This window comes from Thalassophryne amazonica, chromosome 2 (assembly GCF_902500255.1).
Source record: "Thalassophryne amazonica chromosome 2, fThaAma1.1, whole genome shotgun sequence".
Taxonomy (NCBI): domain Eukaryota; kingdom Metazoa; phylum Chordata; class Actinopteri; order Batrachoidiformes; family Batrachoididae; genus Thalassophryne; species Thalassophryne amazonica.
The window spans coordinates 142,928,563-142,954,980 of NC_047104.1; the positions used below are offsets into that span (position 1 = coordinate 142,928,563).

At 43.8% G+C, this 26,418-nt stretch overlaps 2 protein-coding genes across 3 annotated transcripts in view; one reads left to right on the top strand and one right to left on the bottom strand.

Annotated features, from left to right (window-relative positions):
- wdsub1 (WD repeat, sterile alpha motif and U-box domain containing 1) overlaps window positions 1–7,225 on the top strand; it is an 80,130-nt gene extending 72,905 nt beyond the window's left edge. For both annotated transcript variants that reach the window (XM_034195449.1, XM_034195457.1), the window contains one exon: window positions 7,215–7,225. The gene's annotated coding sequence lies outside the window, so the exon portion shown is untranslated. The remainder of the gene's footprint in view (window positions 1–7,214) is intronic.
- The window catches only part of LOC117532145 (protein TANC1-like), a 177,603-nt gene that overhangs the window by 4,750 nt on the left and 146,435 nt on the right, over window positions 1–26,418 (bottom strand). The window contains 4 exon segments of the mRNA XM_034195439.1: window positions 5,915–6,061; window positions 6,173–6,264; window positions 6,347–6,376; window positions 23,139–23,271. Of these exon segments, the coding sequence (XP_034051330.1) occupies window positions 5,915–6,061; window positions 6,173–6,264; window positions 6,347–6,376; window positions 23,139–23,271 (402 nt within the window).

Consider the following 26,418-nt stretch of genomic DNA (forward strand, 5'->3'; position numbering starts at 1 on the left):
AGACAATATAAACATTTTGTTGTTGTTGTTGTTGTTGTTGTTGTTGAATCTGAAGAAATGGTGAACATGTGACCTCACCTAAATAAACTAATGCTACATTCCAGACAGGTAAGTCCTATACAGTCCCTCCGCTAAGTGTTTATTTGAATTGCACACTCGTCTATCACCAGACACCAGTTATGACTCCTGCCAAGGCTGATACCCATTTACAGCTGGTGGTGGACTGGGACAATGCAGATGAAGTATCTTGTCCAAGGACACAGGGGAGTAGTGTAACACACAGACATGAAATTGAACCTGGTCTACATACTGTACTGGTAGTCCAACTCCTGTCCCACACAGTCAGCTTGGACATTAACACTTGTCACCTTATTTAGAAGAAGCACGTTGTAACAGCACTTGGAAGTCTGCAAGATCTGACAGAAGCAGATCCATTGACCCTGAAATCATTTTGGTGTCAAATATTTGGGCCATAATGTTAATTAACACCAAGTATACCTCACAAAATTCCCAATAAATATATTCAGCTTTTAAATAATAATACTGATCATGCTTCATCTTGTTTTCATTTGGCGTTTTGGAGCTAGAACACTTTGCAGCTAGAATTAGGAATTTTAAATTGATAAATTACAACCTGTCACTTTGTCTGGATTGTCGAGGGGGGTTGTGATGTCCAAATCCAAATTACATAGGGGCCACTGGGGGGTGGGGTTTTGTCTCCCACTTGATGTGTGATGTGACACAAGAGCAGCTGCTTTCCAACACTAAACTATTGAACTGCTGCTTTTAGTGTTGTATTTGGGTGTTTTTAGTACTCTTATTCGTTTGGAGTCACCTCAGCAGATGATCCATCCCTATTGGAGCTCTGATTTTAGGTTTTACACCAGATGCTCTTCCTGATGCAACTCTGGATCTACACGGAGAAATAAGCTAGTGTGCATGTTCACTGAAGTCTAGGACAAAATGAGAAATAAAAGTGTTGGCCACGATTTAATTCTAAGCACGAGCAAGTTCTTGTGACAATACTTTGGGGACCAGATCTGGCCCCCAGAATGGTAGTTTGAGAACCCTGTTGCCAAATATCACCAGCTGCGTGTTTTTAGCACTAATAGTAATTATGGTCGTGTTTGTTTGCCTCCACATCCTGTGAGTGTGAGGGATGAAACGGAAGCAGTGTAGACGGGAAGAGAAACAACAGAGAGCTGCTTGTTTTCCTCATCGTCACCCTCAGGTGAATATTTAATGACCTGACTGAACGGTGATTCTGTCCTTCGGTCGAGTCAAAGTGGCGCCTTTCAGTGTGAGCTTGTGCGCATTGCTGCTGAATATTTAATGACGGTATCATGTCGTTTCTCTCCTGGACCTTTCTGCTTGCATTCTGATAGAAAATGTGGATTTAGTCTGTGCACCCGGACCATGGAGGCACAGAAAGGGGAGAAAAAGGGGGCTGCAGCTCTCGACCTTATTACTTACTTACTTCACATTATCTGCTCCATTATTCACAGTGACCCAGAGGATGGCATTTTTACACAGTCCTTTAGGATGCCTGTAATCAACGGGGGGCGATTCTAAACCTGGCTAAAGGCCACACACATGCACAAACAGCAGACAGCCATTCATGGTGTCACCACCTACTTCCAGGTCTCACACACACGCACAGTAATTCTACAGTCGTCTGTTGACACGGTTTTAGGAAATGCTTGCCAACGTCATTAAGAAATCAGATTTAAAGGAGACTTTAAACATTTTTCAATCTCGGCTCTATTTTTAGTTATTTGGGGGTCATGTTTTCACTGGGGACTAAAATGAATTAAACCAGAACGTTATTGATTTTTGAGCACAAATGCAGCAATGAAAGGGGCAGTAATAAACAACACGCAGATCAAACCACTTCTAGTTGCCAGTGAACAGCTGAAAACGTCACTAGAAGTGTCTGGTTGCATCGACTTATAAGTATTCACTTCATTTTTCTTAACTATTAATTTTCCCTATGATTATGTATATTTATGATACCGTATTTTATTGTAACTGTGATGAATTTTATTTTTAATGTTTGCAGGGAAAGGCAGAAATGACACCCCCACTCAGTCCTGCAGAGTCTCACCGTGATGAGAGTACTGATGAGGAATGAATAGACAAACTAATATCCTTGTAGAGATGACATGATACTCACAATACATACAGTAGTGTTCAGAATAATAGTAGTGTGGCATTCAGTCAGTGAGTTCGTCAATTTTGTGTAACAAACAGGTGTGAATCAGGTGTCCCCTATTTAAGGATGAAGCCAGCACCTGTTGAACATGCTTTTCTCTTTGAAAGCCTGAGGAAAATGGGACGTTCAAGACATTGTTCAGAAGAACAGCGTAATTTGATTAAAAAGTTGATTGGAGAGGGGAAAACTTATACGCAGGTGCAAAAAATTATAGGCTGTTCATCTACAATGATCTCCAATGCTTTAAAATGGACAAAAAAAAAACAGATACGCGTAAAAGAAAATGGAAAACAACCATCAAAATGGATAGAAGAATAACCAGAATGGCAAAGGCTCACCCATTGATCAGCTCCAGGATGATCAAAGACAGTCTGGAGTTACCTGTAAGTGCTGTGACAGTTAGAAGACGCCTGTGTGAAGCTAATTTATTTGCAAGAATCCCCTGCAAAGTCCCTCTGTTAAATAAAAGACATGCAGAAGAGGTTACAATTTGCCAAAGAACACATCAACTGGCCGAAAGAGAAATGGAGGAATATTTTGTGGACTGATGAGAGTAAAATTGCTCTTTTTGGGTCCAAGGGCCGCAGACAGTTTGTGAGACGACCCCCAAACTCTGAATTCAAGCCACAGTTCACAGTGAAGACAGTGAAGCATGGTGGTGCAAGCATCATGATATGGGCATGTTTCTCCTACTATGGTGTTGAGCCTATATATCGCATACCAGGTATCATGGATCAGTTTGGATATGTCAAAATACTTGAAGAGGTCATGTTGCCTTATGCTGAAAGGACATGCCCTTGAAATGGGTGTTTCAACAAGACAATGACCCCAAGCACACCAGTAAACGAGCGAAATCTTGGTTACAAACCAACAAAATTAATGCCTTGCAGATGTGAAGAAATCATGAAAAACTGTGGTTATACAACTAAATACTAGTTTAGTGATTCACAGGATTGCTAAAAAAGCAGTTTGAACATAACAGTTTTGAGTTTGTAGCGTCAACAGCAGATGTTACTATTATTGTGAACACCCCCTTTTCTACTTTTTTTTTTACTAATAGCCCAATTTCATAGCCTTGAGAGTGTGCATATCATGAATGCTTGGTCTTGTTGGATTTGTGAGAATCTACTGAATCTACTGGTACCTTGTTTCCCATGTAACAATAAGAAATATACTCAAAACCTGGATTAATCTTTTTAGTCACATATCACTACTATTATTCTGAACACTACTGTACAAGTGAAGATCAGGCACTTTATTGTAAAGATGCATATAAATGGCTAGAATAAAGATATACACACACACACACTCAACAAAAATATAATCGGAACACTTTTGGTTTTGCTCCCAATTTGTATGAGATGAACTCAAAGATCTAAAACTTTTTCCACATACACAATATCACCATTTCCCTCAAATATTGTTCACAAACCAGTCTAAATCTGTGATAGTGAGCACTTCTCCTTTGCTGAGATAATCCATCCCACCTCACAGGTGTGCCATATCAAGATGCTGATTAGACACCATGATTAGTGCACAGGTGTGCCTGAGACTGTCCACAATAAAAGGCCACTCTAAAAGGTGCAGTTTTGTTTTATTGGGGGGGGATACCAGTCAGTATCTGGTGTGACCACCATTTGCCTCATGCAGTGCAACACATCTCCTTCGCATAGAGTTGATCAGGTTGTCAATTGTGGCCTGTGGAATGTTGGTCCACTCCTCTTCAATGGCTGTGCGAAGTTGCTGGATATTGACAGGTACTGGTACACGCTGTCGTATACGCCGGTCCAGAGCATCCCAAACATGCTCAATGGGTGACATGTCCGGTGAGTATGCCGGCCATGCAAGAACTGGGACATTTTCAGCTTCCAAGAATTGTGTACAGATCCTTGTAACATGGAGCCGTGCATTATCCTGCTGCAACATGAGGTGATGTTCTTGGATGTATGGCACAACAATGGGCCTCAGGATCTCGTCACGGTATCTCTGTGCATTCAAAATGCCATCAATAAAATGCACCTGTGTTCTTAATCCATAACAGACGCCTGCCCATACCATAACCCCACCGCCACCATGGGCCACTCGATCCACAACAATGACATCAGAAAACCGCTCACCCACATGATGCCACACACGCTGTCTGCCATCTGCCCTGAACAGTGTGAACCGGGATTGATCTGTGAAGAGAACACCTCTCCAACATGCCAAACGCCAGCGAATGTGAGCATTTGCCCACTCAAGTCGGTTACGAGGACGAACTGGAGTCAGGTCGAGACCCCGATGAGGATGACGAGCATGCAGATGAGCTTCCCTGAGACGGTTTCTGACAGTTTGTGCAGAAATTCTTTGGTTATGCAAACCGATTGTTTCAGCAGCTGTCCGAGTGGCTAGTCTCAGACGATCTTGGAGGTGAACATGCTGGATGTGGAGGTCCTGGGCTGGTGTGGTTACACGTGGTCTGCGGTTGTGAGGCTGGTTGGATGTACTGCCAAATTCTCTGAAACGCCTTTGGAGACGGCTTATGGTAGAGAAATGAACATTCAATACACGAGCAACAGCTCTGGTTGACATTCCTGCTGTCAGCATGCCAATTGCAGGCTCCCTCAAATCTTGCGACATCTGTGGCATTGTGCTGTGTGATAAAACTGCACCTTTCAGAGTGGCCTTTTATTGTGGGAAGTCTAAGGCACACCTGTGCACTAATCAGCATCTTGGTATGGCACACCTGTGAGGTGGGATGGATTATCTCAGCAAAGGAGAAGTGCTCACTATCACAGATTTAGACTGGTTTGTGAACAATATTTGAGGGAAATGGTGATATTGTGTATGTGGAAAAAGTTTTAGATCTTTGAGTTCATCTCATACAAATTGGGAGCAAAACCAAAAGTGTTGCATTTCTATTTTTGTTGAGGGTATATATATATATATATATATATATATATATATATATATATTAATAATCCAGTGAGATTTTATTATTGAAATATTGATTGAGAAAGGTTTTTGTGGAGCTGCATCAGGAAGGGCATCCAGCGTAAAACTTGTGTAATTCAGCATGCAGATTTGCCGTGGTGACCCCGAGTGAAAACAAGAGAGCAGCCGAAGGGACTTACTTTTTGATCAAGAAAGAGTTACAAAACATTATAGTTGCACTGCCACAAAACATTTTCCAAAACATTTTCAAGATATTCTACCAACCAAACCAAAATGTTTCTGAGATGTTTTCAAAACATCAAATTGTTTCCTGGGACCGTAACTGAACTCAAATCTGTTTCAAAGTGAATGTTTCTATTGGACTTTTTCATCTGATGCAGCTCGTCGTAGTGCTTTACAATGATGCATCTCACTCACACACACTTGCATGAAGCATGATGCTCTGCAAGGCGCTCAACTGCACACCAGGAGGTTCCTTGAACTGATGATGTTCTGGCTACAAGCCCGCCTCACTGTCCTCCAGGTCACACCATTCTACACTGTTCATCTGACAGCTTGATGATGAGGGAATAACACACACACACACTGAAACAGCTCAGCAGCCACCTGTCCAAGTCCCTCTTATGTCATTAATTACACCCAAATTGAAGCAGGCAGTGTGCATGACAAGCTCTTATTCATTATTTGCTTTCAACTCTAACGTGCTGTGAACAACTACATCAGTGTCCAAACACACATGAACCTAATGTGCTGTACTGCATGGCGTACATTGGTTTTCCTGCGGCAGCGAGAAAGGTTGAGATAGAGGGAGACTCGCAGGTCTTTCAGGCCCTTCAGTTCGTCTCCTTGTCCCTCTCGAGGTAACTTCCTCAGAGCGTACTGGTAACGCTGGCCCGCCTCCTTCATACGTCCCTTCTGAGAGAAAGACACCACTCATGGAAGAAAATTGCTGAGAAATCTAAAAATAAACCACGTTTGATGTTGATGATGCTTCTTGTTGTCATAACAGCATTCAGTGTCACGTACCTTGTAGAGCATGTTGCCTTCTTCCATCAACTTCTGCAGCAGGATAAGGAGGATGTCTGGTTTGGAGGAAGCCATGGCCCACGTAGCGTGACCTGAACGGGTGGCACAAATATTAATCTTTCTCTGATCTGTCTCGCTTCATCTCTTTCACCGTGTCTTCCATACATCACTTACCTGATCGATCGTGTTGAGCCGTCCTGAAACCTTTAATGTAAAGGACAGAGAAGAAATTGAGACACTTATTTCAAGACTTTAAAGGAGCATGGGGGCCAGTCAATGGTATCACTTCCTTCATTCTCCAGGAACTGCCTGCATCCTCTCACCACATGTGGGTGGGCACTGTTGTGCACCAGGAGGAACCCAGGATCCACTGCACCAGTGTAGGTTCTGACAGTGGGTCCAAGGATTTCATCCCAATACCTACGTTGTAATAGCAGACAGGGGACCGTTGTCTAGCCTGTAGAGGTCTACGGGTCCTTCCAGGATTATGCCTCCCCAGACCATCACTGACCCACCACTAAATCGGTCATGCTGAATGATGTTGCAAGCAGCATAACACTCTCGACGGCATCTCTAGACCCTTTCACATCTGTCGCTCAACCTGCTCTCATCTGTGAAAAGTGCAGGGCACCAACAGCAGACCCGCCAATTACTTCTATGGCAAATGACAATTGAGCTCCACGGTGCCAGCTAGTGAGCACAGGGCCCACTGTTGACGTAGGACCCTCAAGCCACCCTCATGAAGTCTGATTGTTTGGTCAGAGACATTCACACCAGTGGCCGGCTGATTAACACTCTCCCCCCAACTACTTTACTGACCAGATCAATATCCCAGAAGGTGAATTGACTTCAATCAATCAATCAACTTTTTTCTTATATAGCGCCAAATCACAACAAACAGTTGCCCCAAGGCGCTCCATATTGTAAGGCAAGGCCATACAATAATTATGAAAAACCCCAACGGTCAAAACGACCCGCTATGAGCAAGCACTTGGCCACAGTGGGAAGGAAAAACTCCCTTTTAACTGGAAGAAACCTCCAGCAGAACCAGGCTCAGGGAGGGGCAGTCTTCTGCTGAGACTGGTTGGGGCTGAGGGAAAGAACCAGGAAAAAGACATGCCGAGAAGGGGGGCAGAGATCGATCACTAATGATTAAATGCAGAGTGATGCATACGGAGCAAAAAGAGAAAGAAACAGTGCATCATGGGAACCCCCCACAGTCTACGTCTAAAGCAACATAACCAAGGGATGGTCCAGGGTCACCCGATCCAGCCCTAACTATAAGCCTTAGCGAAAAGGAAACTTTTAAGCCTAATCTTAAAAGTAGAGAGGGTATCTGTTTCCCTGATCTGAATTGGGAGCTGGTTCCACAGGAGAGGAGCCTGAAAGCTGAAGGCTCTGCCTCCCATTCTACTCTTACAAACCCTAGGAACTACAAGTAAGCCCGCAGTCTGAGAGCGAAGCGCTCTAATGGGGTAATATGGTACTACGAGGTCCCTAAGATAAGATGGGACCTGATTATTCAAAACCTTATAAGTAAGAAGAAGAGTTTTAAATTCTATTCTAGAATTAACAGGAAGCCAATGAAGAGAAGCCAACACGGGTGAGATATGCTCTCTCCTGCTAGTCCCCATCAGTACTCTAGCTGCAGCATTCTGAACCAACTGAAGGCTTTTTAGGGAACTTTTAGGACAACCTGATAATAATGAATTACAATAGTCCAGCCTAGAGGAAATAAATGCATGAATTAGTTTTTCAGCATCACTCTGAGACAAGACCTTTCTGATTTTAGAGATATTGCGTAAATGCAAAAAGGCAGTCCTACATATTAGTTTAATATGCGCTTTGAATGACATATCCTGATCAAAAATGACTCCAAGATTTCTCACAGTATTACTAGAGATCAGGGAAATGCCATCCAGAGTAACGATCTGGTTAGACACCATGCTTCTAAGATTTGTGGGGCCAAGTACAATAACTTCAGTTTATCTGAGTTTAAAAGCAGGAAATTAGAGGTCATCCATGTCTTTATGTCTGTAAGACAATCCTGCAGTTAGCTAATTGGTGTGTATCCTCTGGCTTCATGGATAGGATAAAGCTGGGTATCATCTGCGTAACAATGAAAATTTAAGCAATACCGTCTAATAATACTGCCTAAGGGAAGCATGTTATAAAGTGAATAAAATTGGTCCTAGCACAGAACCTTGTGGAACTCCATAATTAACTTTAGTCTGTGAAGAAGATTCCCCATTTACATGAACAAACTGTAATCTATTAGACAAATATGATTCAAACCACCGCAGCGCAGTGCCTTTAATACCTATGACATGCTCTAATCTCTGTAATAAAATTTTATGGTCAACAGTATCAAAAGCAGCACTGAGGTCCAACAGAACAAGCACAGAGATAAGTCCACCTGTCCGAAGCCATAAGAAGATCATTTGTAACCTTCACTAATGCTGTTTCTGTACTATGATGAATTCTAAAACCTGACTGAAACTCTTCAAATAGACCATTCCTCTGCAGGTGATCAGTTAGCTGTTTTACAACTACCCTCTCAAGAATCTTGAGAGAAAAGGAAGGTTGGAGATTGGCCTATAATTAGCTAAGATAGCTGGGTCAAGTGATGGCTTTTTAAGTAATGGTTTAATTACTGCCACCTTAAAGGCCTGTGGTACATAACCAACTAACAAAGATAGATTGATCATATTAAGATTGAAGCATTAAATAATGGTAGGACTTCCTTGAGCAGCCTGGCAGGAATGGGGTCTAATAAACATGTTGATGGTTTGGATGAAGTAACTAATGAAAATAACTCAGACAGAACAATCGAGAGAAAGAGTCTAACCAAATACCGGCATCACTGAAAGCAGCAAATTGTAATCTATTAGACAAAATATGATTCAAACCACCGCAGCGCAGTGCCTTTAATACCTATGGCATGCTCTAATCTCTGTAATAAAATTTTATGGTCAACAGTATCAAAAGCAGCATTGAGGTCTAACAGAACAAGCACAGAGATGAGTCCACTGTCCGAGGCCATAAGAAGATCATTGTAACCTTCACTAATGCTGTTTAATAAACATGTTGATGGTTTGGATGAAGTAACTAATGAAAATAACTCAGACAGGACAATCGAGAGAAGAGTCTAACCAAATACCGGCATCACTGAAAGCAGCCAAAGATAACGATACGTCTTTGGGATGGTTATGAGTATTTTTTTCTCTAATAGTTAACATTTTTGTTAGCAAAGAAAGTCATGAAGTCATTACTAGTTAAAGTTAATGGAATACTCAGCTCAATAGAGCTCTGACTCTTAGTCAGCCTGGCTACAGTGCTGAAAAGAAACCTGGGTTGTTCTTATTTTCTTCAATTAGTGAATGAGTAGAAAGATGTCCTAGCTTTACGGAGGGCTTTTGTTATAGAGCAACAAACTCTTTTTCCAGGCTAAGTGAAGATCTTCTAAATTAGTGAGACGCCATTTCCTCTCCAACTTAAGGGTTTATCTGCTTTAAGCTACGAGTTTGTGAGTTATACCACGGAGTCAGACACTTCTGAGTTAAAGCTCTCTTTTGTCAGAGGAGCCTACAGCATCCAAAGTTGTCTTCAATGAGGATGTAAAACTATTGACGAGATACTCTAACTCCCTTACAGAGTTTAGGTAGCTACTCTGCCTGTGTTGGTATATGACATTAGAGAACATAAGAAGGAATCATATCCTAAACCTAGTTAACAGCGCTTTCTGAAAGACTTCTAGTGTAATGAAACTTATTCCCCACTGCAGGGTAGTCCATCAGGGTAAATGTAAATGTTATTAAAAAATGATCAGACAGAAGGGAGTTTTCAGGGAATACGGTTAAGTCTTCTATTTCCAGACCATAGAGTCAGACAAGATCGAAAATATGATTAAAGTGGTGGGTGGACTCATTTACTTTTTGAGCAAAGCCGATAGAGTCTAATAATAGATTAAATGCAGTGTTGAGGCCTGTCATTCTCACATCTGTGTGGATGTTAAAATCGCCCACTATAATTATCTTATTCTGAGCTAAGCACTAAGGTCAGACAAAAGGTCTGAAAATCACAGAGAAACTCACAGTACGACCAGGTGGACGATAGATAATAACAAATAAAACTGGTTTTGGGACTTCCAATTTGGATGGACAAGACGAAGAGACAAGCTTTCAAATGAATTAAGCTCTGTCTAGGTTTTTGATTAATTAATAAGCTGGAATGGAAGAGTGCTGCTAATCCTCCGCCCCGCCCGTGCTACGAGCATTCTGACAGTTAGTGTGCTCGGGGGTGTTGACTCATTTAAACTAACATATTCATCCTGCTGTAACCAGGTTTCTGTTAGGCAGAATAAATCAATACGTTGATCAATTATTATATCATTTACCAACAGGGACTTAGAAGAGAGAGACCTAATGTTTAATAGACCACATTTAACTGTTTTAGTCTGTGGTGCAATTGAGGTGCTATATTATTTTTTCTTTTTGGAATTTTTATGCTGTAAATAGATTTTTGCTGGTTATGGTGGTCTGGGAGCAGGCACCGTCTCTACGGGGATGGGGTAATGAGGGATGGCAGGGGAGAGAAGAAGCTTGCAGAGAGGTGTATAAGACCACAGCTCTGCCTCCTGGTCCCAACGCTAGACAGTCACAGTTGGAGGATCCAAAAAATTGGCCAGATTTCTAGAAAGAGAGCTGCTTCCCTCTAAAGTGGGATGGATGCCGTCTCTCCTAACAAGACCAGGTTTTCCCCAGAAGCTTTTGCCAATTATCATGAAGCCCACCTCATTTTTGGACACCACTCAGACAGCCAGCAATCCAAGGAGAACATGCGGCTAAACATGTCACTCCCGGTCTGATTGGGGGAGGGGCCCAGAGAAAACAACAGAGTCCGACATTGTTTTTGCAAAGTTACACACCGATTTAATGTTAATTTTAGTGACCTCCGATTGGCGTAACCGAGTGTCATTACTGCCGACGTGAATTACAATCTTACCAAATTTACGCTTAGCCTTAGCCAGCAGTTTCAAATGTCCTTCGATGTCGCCTGCTCTGGCCCCCGGAAGACAATTGACTATGGTTGCTGGTGTCGCTAACTTCACATTTCTCAAAACAGAGTCGCCAATAACCAGAGTTTGATCCTCGGCGAGTGTATCGTCGAGTGGGAAAACGGTTAGAGATGTAGAACGGTGTTGACGGTGTACACGGGGCTTCTGTTTAGGGCTACGCTTCCTCCTCACAGTCACCCAGTCAGCCTGCTTTCCCGATCTGCACGGGATCTGGCCAGGGGGGAACTAACGGCGGCTAAGCTACCTTGGTCCGCACCGACTACAGGGGCCTGGCTAGCTGTAGAATTTTCCACGGTGCGGAGCTGAGCCTCCAATTCGCCCAGCCTGGCCTCCAAAGCTACGAATAAGCTGCACTTATTACAAGTACCGTTACTGCTAAAGGAGGCCGAGGAATAACTAAACATTTCACACCCAGAGCAGAAAAGTACGGGAGAGACAGGAGAAGCCGCCATGCTAAATCGGCTAAGAGCTAGTAGCTGCGCTAAGCTAGCAGATTCCCAAAAACACACAAAGTGAATAATGTGTAAATAATTTAGAGGTGATTCAGCAGAAGGAGTGCCCCAATCAAGGCACCAAACAGGCCACGAAGCAGCACAGGCAACGCACGACAACAGCGAACGCACGACAACGGTGCTAAAATAAAATAAAAATAAAAAAATAAAAACGAAAGAGTTAGCAAGCTAATGAAAGTTAGCTGATAAAAGTGCTCCGTCGCGATGTTTCGACCGTTAGAGGTCTTCCTTAGGCGTTGGAGCACAGTAAAAAAGTTAAAAAAAGTAAAAAGGTAAAAAAGTCTTGAAAAAGACTGTTAGTTCAAGTCCAAGCAGCAGGTAGCAGTCTCTGTGTAAACAGTCCCAACAGAGAGCCAAAATTCTGATGCAATCTCACTCCGAAGACTTGATACCAATGCTCTGATATTAATAAGTGTTCCTTTAATTTTTTTTGAGCAGTGTATATTGGGCGGCACGGTGTCTTAGTGGTTGGCACTGTTGCCTCACAGGAAGAAGGTCCTGGGATTGCTTCCAACTGGTCCTTTCTGTGTTGAGTTTGCACATTCTCCCCATGTTTGCGTGGGTTCCTTCTGGGTGCTCTGGCTTCCACCTCACTTTTAAAGCATGCGTGTTTATCAACATTCTAATTTGACCTTGAACATGTTAAAGATCAGGCCCAGGTTGCTGTAATAAAGCAGAATGTTACAGTTGTATGTAAAGGTTTGGGCATCCCTGATGATTCCATGATTTTTCCTTTATAAGTCATTGGTTATTTGGATCACCAATTTCAGTTAAATATATCATATACGAGGTCGGTTAGAAAAGTATCCGACCTTATTATTTAAAAAAAAAAAACGTGGATTTGAATCACGTGTGATTACATCAGCCAAGCTTGAACCCTCGTGGGCATGCGAGAGTTTTTTCACACCTGTCGGTGACGTCATTCACCTGTGAGCATGCCTTGTGGAAGGAGTGGTCCACCCCCCTCGTCGGAATTCCTTTGTCTGAGAAGTTGCTGAGAGACTGGCGCTGTGCTTGATCAAAATTTTTTCAGAAACTGTGAGGCACATCCGAGTGGACGCCATTCGAGAAATTCAGCTGGTTTTCTGTGAAAATTTTAACGGCTGATGAGAGATTTTGGATTGTTTCTATCGCTGTAAGGACTTCCCACGGAGCGGGACGTCGCGCAGCGCTCCGAGGCGACGTCGTCATCCTGTTTCAAGCTGAAAACCTCCAAATTTAAGCCTCTGTAGACCCAGGATGTCGTGAGAGAACAGAGAACTTTCAGAAGAGGTCGGAATCAGCAGTTTATCCGGACATTCCACTGTTAAAGGAGATTTTTTTTTTAATGAAATACGTGCGGACGGATTGGCACGTCGGCTCACAGCCGGTGCGGCACGCCCGCCACAGGAAAAACACCTCCGTTGGAAGCCTTAAGGACAAGTTGGAACATGCCCTGCTGTTAAACAATTTCTCAGATACTCACTCAACTGAAAGCCACCAAAAGCCGCCTGGTTTTACAAATGGTTATCAACACGGAGGGTTTTTCCTGTGCCGCCGCACTGCGCCGGCTGCGTCCCGACGCGCGGACCCGTCCGCCACGTCTTTCATTAAAAAAATCTCCTTAACAGTGGAATGTCCGGATAAACTGCTGATCCCCACCTCTTCTGAAAGTTCTCTGTTCTCTCACGACGTCCTGGGTCTACAGAGGCTTAAATTTGGAGGTTTTCAGCTTGAAACAGGATGACGATGTTGCCTCGGAGCGCTGCGCGACGTCCCGCTCCGTGGGAAGTCCTTACAGCGATAGAAACAATCCAAAATCTCTCATCAGCCGTTAAAATTTTCACCGAAAACCAGCTTAATTTGTCGAATGGCGTCCACTCGGATGTGCCTCACAGTTTCTGAAAAAATTTTGATCAAGCACAGCGCCAGTCTCTCAGCAACTTCTCAGACAATGAAAATCCGACGAGGGGGCTGGACCACTCCTTCCACAAGGCATGCTCACAGGCGAATGACGTCACCGACAGGAGTGACAAAACTCACGCATGCGCACAAGGGTTCAAGCTTGGCTGATGTAATCACACGTGATTCAAATCCATATAGTTTTTAAAAAAAGTAAAACTGTTGGTTTCTTTTCTAATAGACCTCGTAGCAGACAAACACACTGATATTTCAGAAGTGAAATGAAGTTTATACAACCCCTGGCAAAACTTATGGAATCACCGGCCTCGGAGGATGTTCATTCAGTTGTTTAATTTTGTAGAAAAAAAGCAGATCACAGACATGACACAAAACTAAAGTCATTTCAAATGGTAACTTTCTGGCTTTAAGAAACACTATAAGAAATCAGGAAAAAAAAATTGTGGCAGTCAGTAACGGTTACTTTTTTAGACCAAGCAGAGGGAAAAAAATATGGAATCACTCAATTCTGAGGAAAAAATTATGGAATCATGAAAAACAAAAGAACGCTCCAACACATCACTAGTACTTTGTTGCACCACCTCTGGCTTTTATAACAGCTTGCAGTCTCTGAGGCATGGACTTAATGAGTGACAAACAGTACTCTTCATCAATCTGGCTCCAACTTTCTCTGATTGCTGTTGCCAGATCAGCTTTGCAGGTCGGAGCCTTGTCATGGACCATTTTCTTCAACTTCCACCAAAGATTTTCAATTGGATTAAGATCCGGACTATTTGCAAGCCATGACATTGACCCTATGTGTCTTTTTGCAAGGAATGTTTTCACAGTTTTTGCTCTATGGCAAGATGCATTATCATCTTGAGAAATGATTTCATCATCCCCAAACATCCTTTCAATTGATGGGATAAGAAAAGTGTCCAAAATATCAACGTAAACTTGTGCATTTATTGATGATGTAATGACAGCCATCTCCCCAGTGCCTTTACCTGACATGCAGCCCCATATCATCAATGACTGTGGAAATTTACATGTTCTCTTCAGGCAGTCATCTTTATAAATCTCATTGGAACAGCACCAAACAAAAGTTCCAGCATCATCACCTTGCCCAATGCAGATTCGAGATTCATCACTGAATATGACTTTCATCCAGTCATCCACAGTCCACGATTGCTTTTCCTTAGCCCATTGTAACCTTGTTTTTTTCTGTTTAGGTGTTAATGATGGCTTTCGCTTAGCTTTTCTGTATGTAAATCCCATTTCCTTTAGGCGGTTTCTTACAGTTCGGTCACAGACGTTGACTCCAGTTTCTTCCCATTCGTTCCTCATTTGTTTTGTTGTGCGTTTTCGATTTTTGAGACATATTTTTCTGTCTTGATGCTTTGATGTCTTCCTTGGTCTACCAGTATGTTTGCCTTTAACAACCTTCCCATGTTGTTTGTATTTGGTCCAGAGTTTAGACACAGCTGACTGTGAACAACCAACATCTTTTGCAACACTGCATGATGATTTACCCTCTTTTAAGAGTTTGATAATCCTCTCCTTTGTTTCAATTGACATCTCTCGTGTTGGAGCCATGATTCATGTCAGTCCACTTGGTGCAACAGCTCTCCAAGGTGTGATCACTCCTTTTTAGATGCAGACTAACGAGCAGATCTGATCTGATGCAGGTGTTAGTTTAGGGGATGAAAATTTACAGAGTGATTCCATAATTTATTCCTCAGAATTGAGTGATTCCATATTTTTTCCCTCTGCTTGGTCTAAAAAAGTAACCGTTACTGACTGCCACAATTTTTTTTCTTGATTTCTTATAGTGTTTCTTAAAGCCAGAAAGTTGCCATTTGAAATGACTTTAGTTTTGTGTCATGTCTGTGATCTGCTTTTTTTCTACAAAATTAAACAACTGAATGAACATCCTCCGAGGCCGGTGATTCCATAATTATTGCCAGGGGTTGTAGGATTTAAAGAAAGTGTGCAATAATTCTTTAAACAAAATTTGGCAGTTGCATAAATTTGGACAACAGAAAAAATACATCAATATTTAGTAGATCCTCCTTTTTCAGAAATAAGTAACTAGTAAGTCCCTTCGGCAGTTCCCTTGTTTGCACTTGGGGTTGCCACAGCAAATCCAAGGTGGATCTGCATGTTGAATTGGCACAGGTTTTACGCCAGATGCCTTTCCTGACGCAAATCCACATGGAGGAATGTGGCAGGGGTGGGATTTGAACCGGAACCTTCTGCACTGAAACCAAGTGCACTAACCACTTGTTCTCCTTTTCAGAAATAACAGCCTCTAAATGCTTCCTATAGCTTCCAATCAGAGTCTGGATTCTGGTTGAAGGTATTTTGGACCATTCTTCTTTAGAAAACATCTCAGGTTTGTTGGTTGCAGAGCGTGTACAGCCCTCTTAAAATCACACCACAGATTTTCAATAATATTCAGGTCCGGGGACTGAGATGGCCATTCCAGAACGTTGTACTTGTTCCTCTGCATGAATGCCTTAGTAGATTTTGAGCAGTGTTTAGGGTTGTTGTCTTGTTGAAAGATACAGCCGTGGCACAACTTCAACTTTGTCACTGATTGATGAACATTGTTCTCAAGAATCTGCTGATATTGACTGGAATCCATGTGACCCTCAACTTTAACAAGATTCCCAGTACCCACACTGGCTACACAGCCCCACAGCATGATGGAACCACCTCCCAATTTTACTGTAGGTAGCAAGTGTTTTTCTTGAAATGCTGTGTTCTTTTTCAGCCATGCCCCTTATGTCCAAATAACTCAATTTTAGTTTGATCAGTCCACAGCACCTTATTCCAAAATGAAGCTGGCGTGTTGAAATGTGCTTTAGCATACCTCAAGCAACTCTGTTTGTGGCATGTACGCAGAAAAGGCTTCCTCTGCATTACAGCATCATACAGTGTCTTTATGTGCAAAGTGCGCTGTATAGTTGAACGAAGCACAGAGACACTATCTGAAGCAAGATCATGTTGTAGGTCTTTGGAGCAGGTCTGTGCGTTAACTATGACTGTTCTCACCATATTTCATTTCAGCTTATCTGAGATTTTTCTTGGCCTGCCACTTCAGGCCTTACAGTGGGGGAAATAAGTATTTGACCCCCTGTCAGTTTTGCAGGTTTTCCCACCTACAAAGAATGGAGAGGTCTGTAATTTTTATCGTAGGTTGTCACGGCCCTCCCCTGCCTGTTGTGGGAGGCTCCCCATGGCAGGCAGGGGTGGGGCTGCTTGAGTGGTGGCACCTGTGCTGTGCTGTTAAATTGTTTGTGCTGTGATCATTCACTCTCTCTGCTCTCTCCCCACCAGGTAACATATTTGGTTTGTCTTCAGTTCATCTTTCATTCCACTTACCTTTGGTTTTCACATGCCAACACATTGGCTCTGACATATTCACTCGCATTCATGCACTGCATACACCACTGATCCTTACTCACATTTGCATACCTTGTATTTATGTTGCATTTTATTGTTTGTCAAATAAACCATTTTAATTGGCCTGAACCTCTTGAGTTATTTCCCCACAGTTAGTTTGTTTGGGTTGTGACTTGCCGTTGAGCCAGGCTTGTTACAAGGTACACTTCAACTGTGAGACAGAATCTAAAAAAAAAAAATCCAGAAAATCACATTGTATGATTTTAAACGAGTAATTGCATTTTATTGCATAAAATAAGTATTTGACCCCCTACCACCAGCAAGACTTCGGGCTCTCATGAACCGGTTAATTTTCTTTAAGAAGCCCTCTTATTCTGCACTCTTTACCTGTATTAATTGCACCTGTTTGAAGTTGTTACCAGTATAAAAGACACCTGTTCACACACTCAATCAATCACACTCCAACCTGTCCACCAAAGGCCAAAAAGCAAAGAGCTGTCTAAGGACATCAGGGACAAAACTGTAGACCTGCACAAGGCTGGGATGGACTACAGGACAACAGGGCAAGCATCTTGGTAGAAGACAACACTGTTATGATTATATATTACCAAGTGTAAAGAAACACAAGATGACTGTCAATCTGATTGTGGAGTTGTGGGGTAAGGAGGATTCTGAGAAAGCTCAGAACTACACAGGAGGACCTGGTCAATGACCTGAAGAGAGCTGGGACCACAGTCACAAAGATTACATATAGTAACACATGATGCTGTCATGGTTAAAAATCCTGCAGGGCAGCAAGGTCCCCCTGCTCAGCCAGTACAGTGCCAGGCCCCATTTGAAGTTCACCAGTGACCATCTGGATGATCCAGAGGAGGCACGGAGAAGGTCATATGGTCAGATGAGCTGAAAATAGAGCTTTTTGGAATCAACCTCCACTTACCATGTTTAGAGGATGAGAACAACCCCAAAAAACCATCCCATTGTAAGCATGGGGGCAGAACATCATACTCTGGGGGTGCTCTTCTGTTCGCAAAGGGACAGGACGACTGCACGTAAATTGGAAGGGAGGATGGATGGGGTCATATATTGTGAGATTTTGGCAAACAACCTCCTTCCCTCAGTAAGAGCACTGAAGATGGGTCATGGCTGGGTCTTCCAGCATGACCCAAACACACAGCCAGGGCAACTAAGGATGGGCTCCATAAGAAGCCCATCCTGGAATGTAGTCCATCCCAGCCTTGTGCAGGTCTACAGTTTTGTCCCTGATGTCCTTAGACAGCTCTTTGGTTTTGGCTATGGTGGACAGGTTGGAGTGTGATTGATTGAGTGTGTGAACAGGTGTCTTTTATACTTGTAACAACTTCAAACAGGTGCAATTAATACAGGTAAAGAGTGCAGAATAAGAGGGCTTCTTAAAGAAAAATTAACAGGTTCGTGAGAGCCAGAAGTCTTGCTGGTTGGGAGGGTGTCAAATACTTATTTTATGCAATAAAATGCTAATTAATCATTTAAAAATAATACAATGTGATTTTCTGGATTTTTTTTTTTTTTTGATTCTGTCTCTCACAGTTGAAGTGTACCTACGATAAAAATTACAGACCTCTCCATTCTTTGTAGGTGGGAAAACCTGCAAAACTGACAGGGGGTCAAATACTTATTTTCCCCACCGTAATTACGAGTAGTACTGTGCCTGCAGTCTTCCATTTCCTCACTATGTTCCTCACAGTGGAAATTGACAGCTGAAATCTCTAAGATAGTTTTTTTGTATCCTTCCCCAAACCATGGTGTTGAACAATCTTTGTTTTCAGGTCATTTGAGAGTTGTTTAGAGGCTCCCATGTTGCCACTCATTAGAAGAGATGCAAAGAGGGGAAACGTTTGCAAATGGCCACCTTAAATACCCTTTCTCATGACTGGATTCACCTGTGTAAGGAGGTCAAGGGTCAATGAGCTTACCAAACCAATTTTCTGTTCCAATAATTAGTGCTAAATGTATTCAAATCAATAAAATGACAAGGGTGCCCAAATTTATGCACCTGCCCAATTTTGTGAGAAGTCAGACTAAGAATGGTTCACAAGACACCATGATAGAACGAGGTAGAGGAAATGAGACTTGGCCCGGAGGAAGCCCGGGGACCTCATCTGGAGCCAGGACTGGATGTAGGCCCCGTCAGCGAGTACCTGGTGGGCTGGGTTTGTCACGAAGCCCAGTCAGGCACAATCCGAAAAAGCAATGTGGACTTGTCCATCTCCACGTGTGGGCTCACCACCGCAGGGGGAACCGCTGGTGTCAGGTGCGCTGTTCTTTGGGTGGCAGTGAAAGTCGAGGGCCTCGATGAACCAGACCCGGGCGGCAGGGGCTAGCTCTGGAGGTGTGGAATGTCACCTCCCTGTGGGGGAAGGAGCTGGAGCTCGTGCGGGAGGTGGAGCGACACCAGTTAGATCTGGTGGGTCTCGCCTCCACGCACAGCCTCGGCTCTGGAACCACTCTCCTTGATAGGGGGTTGGACCTTATTCTTCTCTGGAGTTGCCCAGGGGGTGAAGGGCGCCAGGCGGGTGTGGGGGATACTCACGAGTCCCTGGCGAGCACCGCTACATTGGAGTTTACTCCAGTAGGTGAGAGGGTCGCCTCCCTGCGTCTTCGCGTGGCAGGGGGAAAAACTCTGACTCTTGTTTGTGCATATGCACCGAACAGCATTTTGGAGCATTCTGTCTTCTGGAGTCCTGTAGGTGCTCCGGTGGGGACTCCATTGTTCGGCTGGGGGACTTCAACACACACATGGGCAATGACAGAGACACCTGGAGAGGTGTGATTGGGAGGAACGGCCTCACTGATTTAAACCCAAATGGTCGTTTGTTATTGGACTTCTGTGCTAGTCACGGACTGTCCATAATGAACACCATGTTCGAACATAAGGATGCTCATAAGTGTACATGGTACCAGAGCACCCTAGGCCAAAAATCGATGATTGATTTTGTGATTGTATCATCTGATTTGAGGCCACATGTTCTGGAAACTCAGGTGAAGACAGGGGCAGAGCTGTCAACTGATCACCAACTGGTGGTCAGTTGGATCAGAGGGTGGGGGAGGACTTTGGACAGACCTGGTAAGTCCAAACGGATAGTGACGGTGAACTGGGAACATCTGGAGGAGCCCACTGTCCGACAGATCTTCAACTCACACCTCCGGCAGAGTTTCTCTAGCATCCGTGTGGAGCTTGGGGGCATTGAACCAGAATGGGCAATGTTCAAAGCTTCCATTACTTAAGCTACAGTGGGGTGGCTTTCCAAAGAAACACCGTGGTGGACACTGGTGTTCATTGAAGCCGTCCAACTGAAGGAGGAGTCCTTCCGGGATATGTTATCTCAGAGGACTCCAGAGGCAGATGTAAGGTACAGACAGGCCCAAAGGGCAGCAGCCTCTGCTGTGGGGGAGGCAAAGCAGCGGGTGTGGGAGGAGTTCAGAGCAACCACGGAGAAGGACATTCGGTCGGCACCAAGGTGCTTCGCTCGGACCGTGAGGCACCTCAAGAGGGGAAAACAGGGAACCATCCAAGCTGTTTACAATAAGGATGGGACTCTGCTGACCTCAACTGAGGATGTAATCCGGCGCTGGAAGGAACACTTTGAGGAACTCCTGCATCAGACTGGAGCGCCATCTATAATAGGGGCAGAGCTGGAAGCTGATGGAGGATTTTCATCAATTTGCCTGGTGGAAGCCACTGAGGTAGTCAAACAACTCCGCAGTGGCAAGGCCCCGGGGGTTGATGAGATCTGTCCAGAAATGCTGAAGGCTCTGGGTGTGGTGGGATTGTCTTGGATGAGCCGTCTCTTCAACATTGCGTTGAGGTCTGGGACAGTGCCTAAGGAGTGGCAAACTGGGGTGGTGGTCCCCATATTTAAAAAGGGGGACCAGAGAGTGTGCGCCAACTACAGGGGCATCACACTACTCAGCCTCCTTGGTAAAGTCTACTCCAGGGTACTGGAAAGGAGGGGTTCAGCCGATAGTTGAACCTCTGATTGAAGAGGAACAATGCGTCCTGGTCGTGGAGCAACCGACCAGCTCTTTACTCTCACAAGGATCCTTGAGGGTGCCTGGGAGTATGCCCACCCAGTCTACATGTGTTTTGTGGACTTGGAGAAGGCGTATTATCGGGTACCCCGGGAGATACTGCGGGAGTATGGAGTGAGGAGGTTCCTTCTCAGGGCCATCCAATCTCTGTACTCGCACAGCAAGAGCTGTGTTTGGGTGCTCGGCAGTAAGTCGGACTCGTTTCCGGAGGAGGTTGGCCTCCGCCAGGGCTGCAGCTTGTCACCAATCCTGTTTGTGATATTCATGGCCAGGATATTGAGGCGTAGTCGGGGGAGGAGGGTTTCCAGATTGGTGGGCTCAGGGTCTCATCACTGCTTTGTGCAGATGATGTGGTCTTGTTGGTTTCATCGGCCGGTGACCTCCAACACTCACTGGATCAGTTCGCAGCTGAGTGTGAAGAGGCTGGGATGAGGATCAGCACCTCTAAATCTGAGGCCCTGCAATGGATTGCCTACTCCGGGTAGGGAATACGGCCTTGCCCCAAGTGAAGGAGTTCAAGTACTTTGGGGTCTTGTTCACGAGTGAGGGGACGATGGAGCGTGAGATTGGCTGGAGAGTCGGCGCAGCAGGGGCGGTATTGCAGCCACGCTACCGCACTGTTGTGACGAAAAGGGAGCTGACCCAAAAGGTGAAGCTCTCGATCTACTGGTCAATCTTTGTTCCTACTCTCACCTATGGTCAGAGTGTTGGGTCGTGACCGAAAGAACTAGATCGCGGGTACAAATGGCCGAAATGGGCTTCCTCAGGAAGGTGGCTGGTGTCTCCCTTAGAGACAGGGTGAGAAGTTCGGTCATCCGTGGGGAGCTCGGAGTAGCATCGCTGCTCCTTCGTGTTGAAAGGAGCCAGATGAGGTGGTTTGGGCCTTTGGGTTCGGATGCCTCCTGGGCGCCTCCCAAGGGAGGTTTCCTGACATGTCCATCTGGGAGGATACCCCAGGGAAGACCAAGGACTAGGTGGAGAGATTATATCTCCACAATGGCCTGGAAACACCTCGGGATCCCCCAGTCAGAGGTGGTCAATGTGGCCCAGGAAAGTGAAGTCTGGGGTCCCCTGCTGAAGCTGTTGCCCCCACGACCTGAATCCAGAAAAGCGGTTGAAGATGAGAAGAGATGAGATGCACACTTTCTGTAAATACTAGAAACTTCATTTCACTTCTCAAATATCAGCCTGTTTGCCTGCTATATGATATATTTAACTGAAATTTCTGATCCAGACAAATCAAAGATTTACAAAGGAAAATCATGAAAATGATCAGGGCTGCCCAGACCTTTGCATACAACTGTACTTCCCATGCTGGGACAGGTGGCAGGTGGTGTACTTGCTTGAGTATCACTATCTAGTTATTATTTTCAAGAATGCCAATCTGGTTTAGATCAGTCTTGATCGTTGAGGAGGACTGAGCCACAGTGACACCATCCCATACCTTTCATCAGCACATACCTTTCATGAGCACATTACCAAAAACAGAAGCCAAAATGTTGAAAATGTCCCCACCTACAAATAATAAGTAAGCTATAAACAGGAAATATTGCTACATAAATTAGATTTTATTTAGGTTTTCATTTTAACATGGTTGAGGTTTCATGCTCAACAGCCTTAAAGTCACTTTGCATGTCCATGAAGAAGACTGTGTTGCATAACGTGTACATGTGGACTTCTGTTGTCTCTGTCAGACACATCTTCTGAGCAGGACTCCCCTCTTTGTGACACACCCGCATAGTCTATGTGAAATAAATACAAATACATCTTCTCACCAATGGCATCGGGATCTTGCTCATTTCAAGGAAGACCCAAGCTCTTGTGACACTCTGAGTTAGGTAATTGATGAAAATACAGGTTTACAATACAGCTGAGTGTGTAAAAAATATTTCTTTGGAAAGCCATAATCCCCCTGCAGTCTGTGTGTTTTCTGACTGAAAGGGAACAAGTTTCATGCAGGACTCATCACAGAGCTGTGCCTTATAAAGTGGCAGTGTGGTGCAATAGCTGTGGTATTTACCCATTTTGGATCCTTTCTTGAGCAGCGAAGCCACCAGGGCTGGGTTCTGGCAGCCGACAGTCTGGTCTGGAGCTCTGGTCCCATTATTTTCAGCTCTCTCCAGCACTGCTCCATGTTCTACCAGGCAGTGCACCTGCCCCAGAACAAAAACATTTATTTTCATACTGGCACATGAGAAATGGGGCAGTACTGATTAAATGTCATGACCTAATAAATTATTTAAAGACCCTGGTAATAGTAAAAGCAGAGTTTTTGATTAGCAGTATCAGCCCATTTATGATTTTTCTGAAATTTTAAATCAGTGTGATTGCTGCCCTGTTGGTGAGCAGATTATGTAAATGACTATCAGTATGCTAAAGCGGTTTCTTCACTCCACAGTAACTCCCTGTGTTGCAGACCCATAAAAGGAAAAAGAATCAGATCAGGTCTGGAATCATGTGATGGTATTGAATGTTGCAGCATCCAACACACTACAGGAACTGCTGTGTTTCCTGGTCCATCAAGACCTCCACAAAAAAGTTATCTGTCTGCAGTAGTCAGGCGACAGGTTGGCACCCCCCCCCCCCCCTTGACTTTTTCCACTTGGAGGGTCCTCAGCACTGTTTTTCCATGTGTTGAATCAGGCACTGCTTTTGCAGTGCAGCATCCACACAATCAGAGTAGTACTGTACAGCTCAGATGAGATGTCAGACTTGCATTAATTAGAATAATTACCGTTTGATGTAGTTGAATTAAGTAATACTGAATATGAATGTGTTAAATATGACTGTTGTGTCAATCAAATTAACAAAAATACATTTTATGTTTGTTGTTTATAGTATTATTATGTTGATAGTACAGATGTAATACCTTTAAAAAGTGTTTTTTTTTTTCATAAACTGTCATTTGTACAACTCCAATTCCAATGAAGTTGGGACGTTGTGTAAAATGTAAATAAAAACAGAATACAATGATTTTCAAATCCTCTTCACCCTATATTCAATTGAATACACCACAAAGACATGATATTTAATGATCAAATTGATAAACTTTATTGTTTTTGTCCAAATATTTGCTCATTTTGAAATGGATGCCTGCAACATGTTTCAAAAAAGCTGGGACAGTGGTATGTTTACCACTGTTACATCACCTTTCCTTCTAACAACACTCAATAAGCGTTTGGGAACTGAGGACATTAATTGTTGAAGCTTTGTAGGTAGAATTCTTTCCCATTCTTGCTTGATGTACAACTTAAGTTGTTCAACAGTCCGGGGTCTCCGTTGTCGTATTTTGCACTTCGTAATGCGCCACACATTTTCAATTGGCGACAGGTCTGGATTGCAGGCAGGCCAGTCTAGTACCCGCACTCTGTTACTACGAAGCCACGCTGTTGTAACACATGTAGAATGTGGCTTGGCATTGTCTTGCTGAAATAAGCAGGGACGTCCCTGAAAAAGACGTTGCTTGGATGGCAGCATGTGTTGCTCCAAAACCTGGATGTACCTTTCAGCATTGATGGGCCCATCACAGATGTGTAAGTTGCCCATGCCATGGGCACTAACACACCCCCATACCATCACAGATGCTGGCAACAATCTGGATGGTCTTTTTCCTCTTTTGTCCAGAGGACACGACGTCCATGATTTCCAAAAACAATTTGAAATGTGGACCACAGCACACTTTTCCACTTTGCATCTGTCCATTTCAAATGAGCTTGGGTCCAGAGAAGGCGGTGGCGTTTCTGGATGTTGTTGATGTATGGCTTTCGCTTCGCATCGCAGAGTTTTAACTTGCACTTTTAGATGTAGCGACAACTGTGTTAACTGACAATAGCTGTCTGAAGTGTTCCTGAGCCCACGCGGTTAAATCCTTTACACAATGTCAGTTTTTAATGCAGTGCCGCCTGAAGGATCGAAGGTCACGGGCATTCAATGTTGGTTTTCGGCCTTGTCGCTTATGTGTAGAAAGTTCTCCAGATTTTCTGAATCTTCTGATTATATAATGGACTGTAGATGATGGAATCCCTAAATTCCTTGCAACTGAATGTTGAGAAACATTGTTCTTAAACTGTTGGACTATTTTTTCATGCAGTTATTCACAAAGTGGTGATCCTCACCCCATCTTTGCTTGCGATTGGCTGAGCCTTTTGGGGATGCTCCTTTTATACACAATCATGTCACTCACCTGTTTCCAATTAAATGTTCTTTGAGCATTCATCAACTTTCCCAGTCTTTTGTTGCCCTCTCCCAACTTTTTTGAAGTGTGTTGCAGGCATCCATTTCAAAATAAGCAAATATTTGCACAAAAACAACAAAGTTTATCAGTTTGAACATTAAATATCTTGTCTTTGTGGTGTATTCAATTGAATATAGGTTGAAGAGGATTTGCAAATCATTGTATTCTGTTTTTTACATTTTACACAATGTCCCAACTTCATTGGAATTGGGGTTGTACTCTGAATAAGCCACACATGCCACTGAACTATTTTCACTCTATTATTATCATGTTTATTAGGCTATCTATACTCACTCCATTACAAAACCAACATTAATGTAAAACTGGAGTTGTGAATTACTCAAGTGAGGTCAAATTTGCCAGCGGTCATGTATGTCTGTCTGTTGTTCTACTCCCATGGTCTTTGGCCGATTTATTTTTCTCACTAAACCTTGCATGTGTATGAAGGTTGACCCCAAAACTGCCCTGAAAGAGGTTATCTTAGCAAAAGACAAGGTCATTTGTGTCAAGGTCAAGAAACAGGATTTTCAAATCAGTGGCAATCCTAAGTGAAAAGAAGGGAGCAGCTGAAAAGACTGACTTCAAATGAACCCTAGAAAACATATGTAAGTGAATTCTGGAATTGCCCAAATAAAGCCCAGGTTACACATAGACGGTTTTGTCGGCAGGTAGTATGTAGACCGAAGTTCGCGGTAGTTCCAGCTGTTTTCGCGGTGGAAAGGGGTGGAGCATTTCGCCGGCGTTTTGAGCGCCGTACTAGCCGCAAATACGCGGATAAAACGCCGCTAAATCCGCCGAATAAAGCAGCGTTTTGACGCCGTAGCATCCGGTACACATCAGGCAACGGGGGTTAATACCCAGTTCTATCCTTTACAATCGCAGGTTAAGACGTGCGTGAGAACGGCGGTGTTCTGCTGCCGCCGATAATGCCCTGTGTACCGCTGGATTTATCCAGGCAAATCCTGCGTTACTCCAGGAACTTTTGCATATAGGCACCGCCCCCAGAGTATAATAGGTTGAAGCAGCTGTCACTGCAGGGGGAGGGAGCTCATCTCTCAGCCTTTTA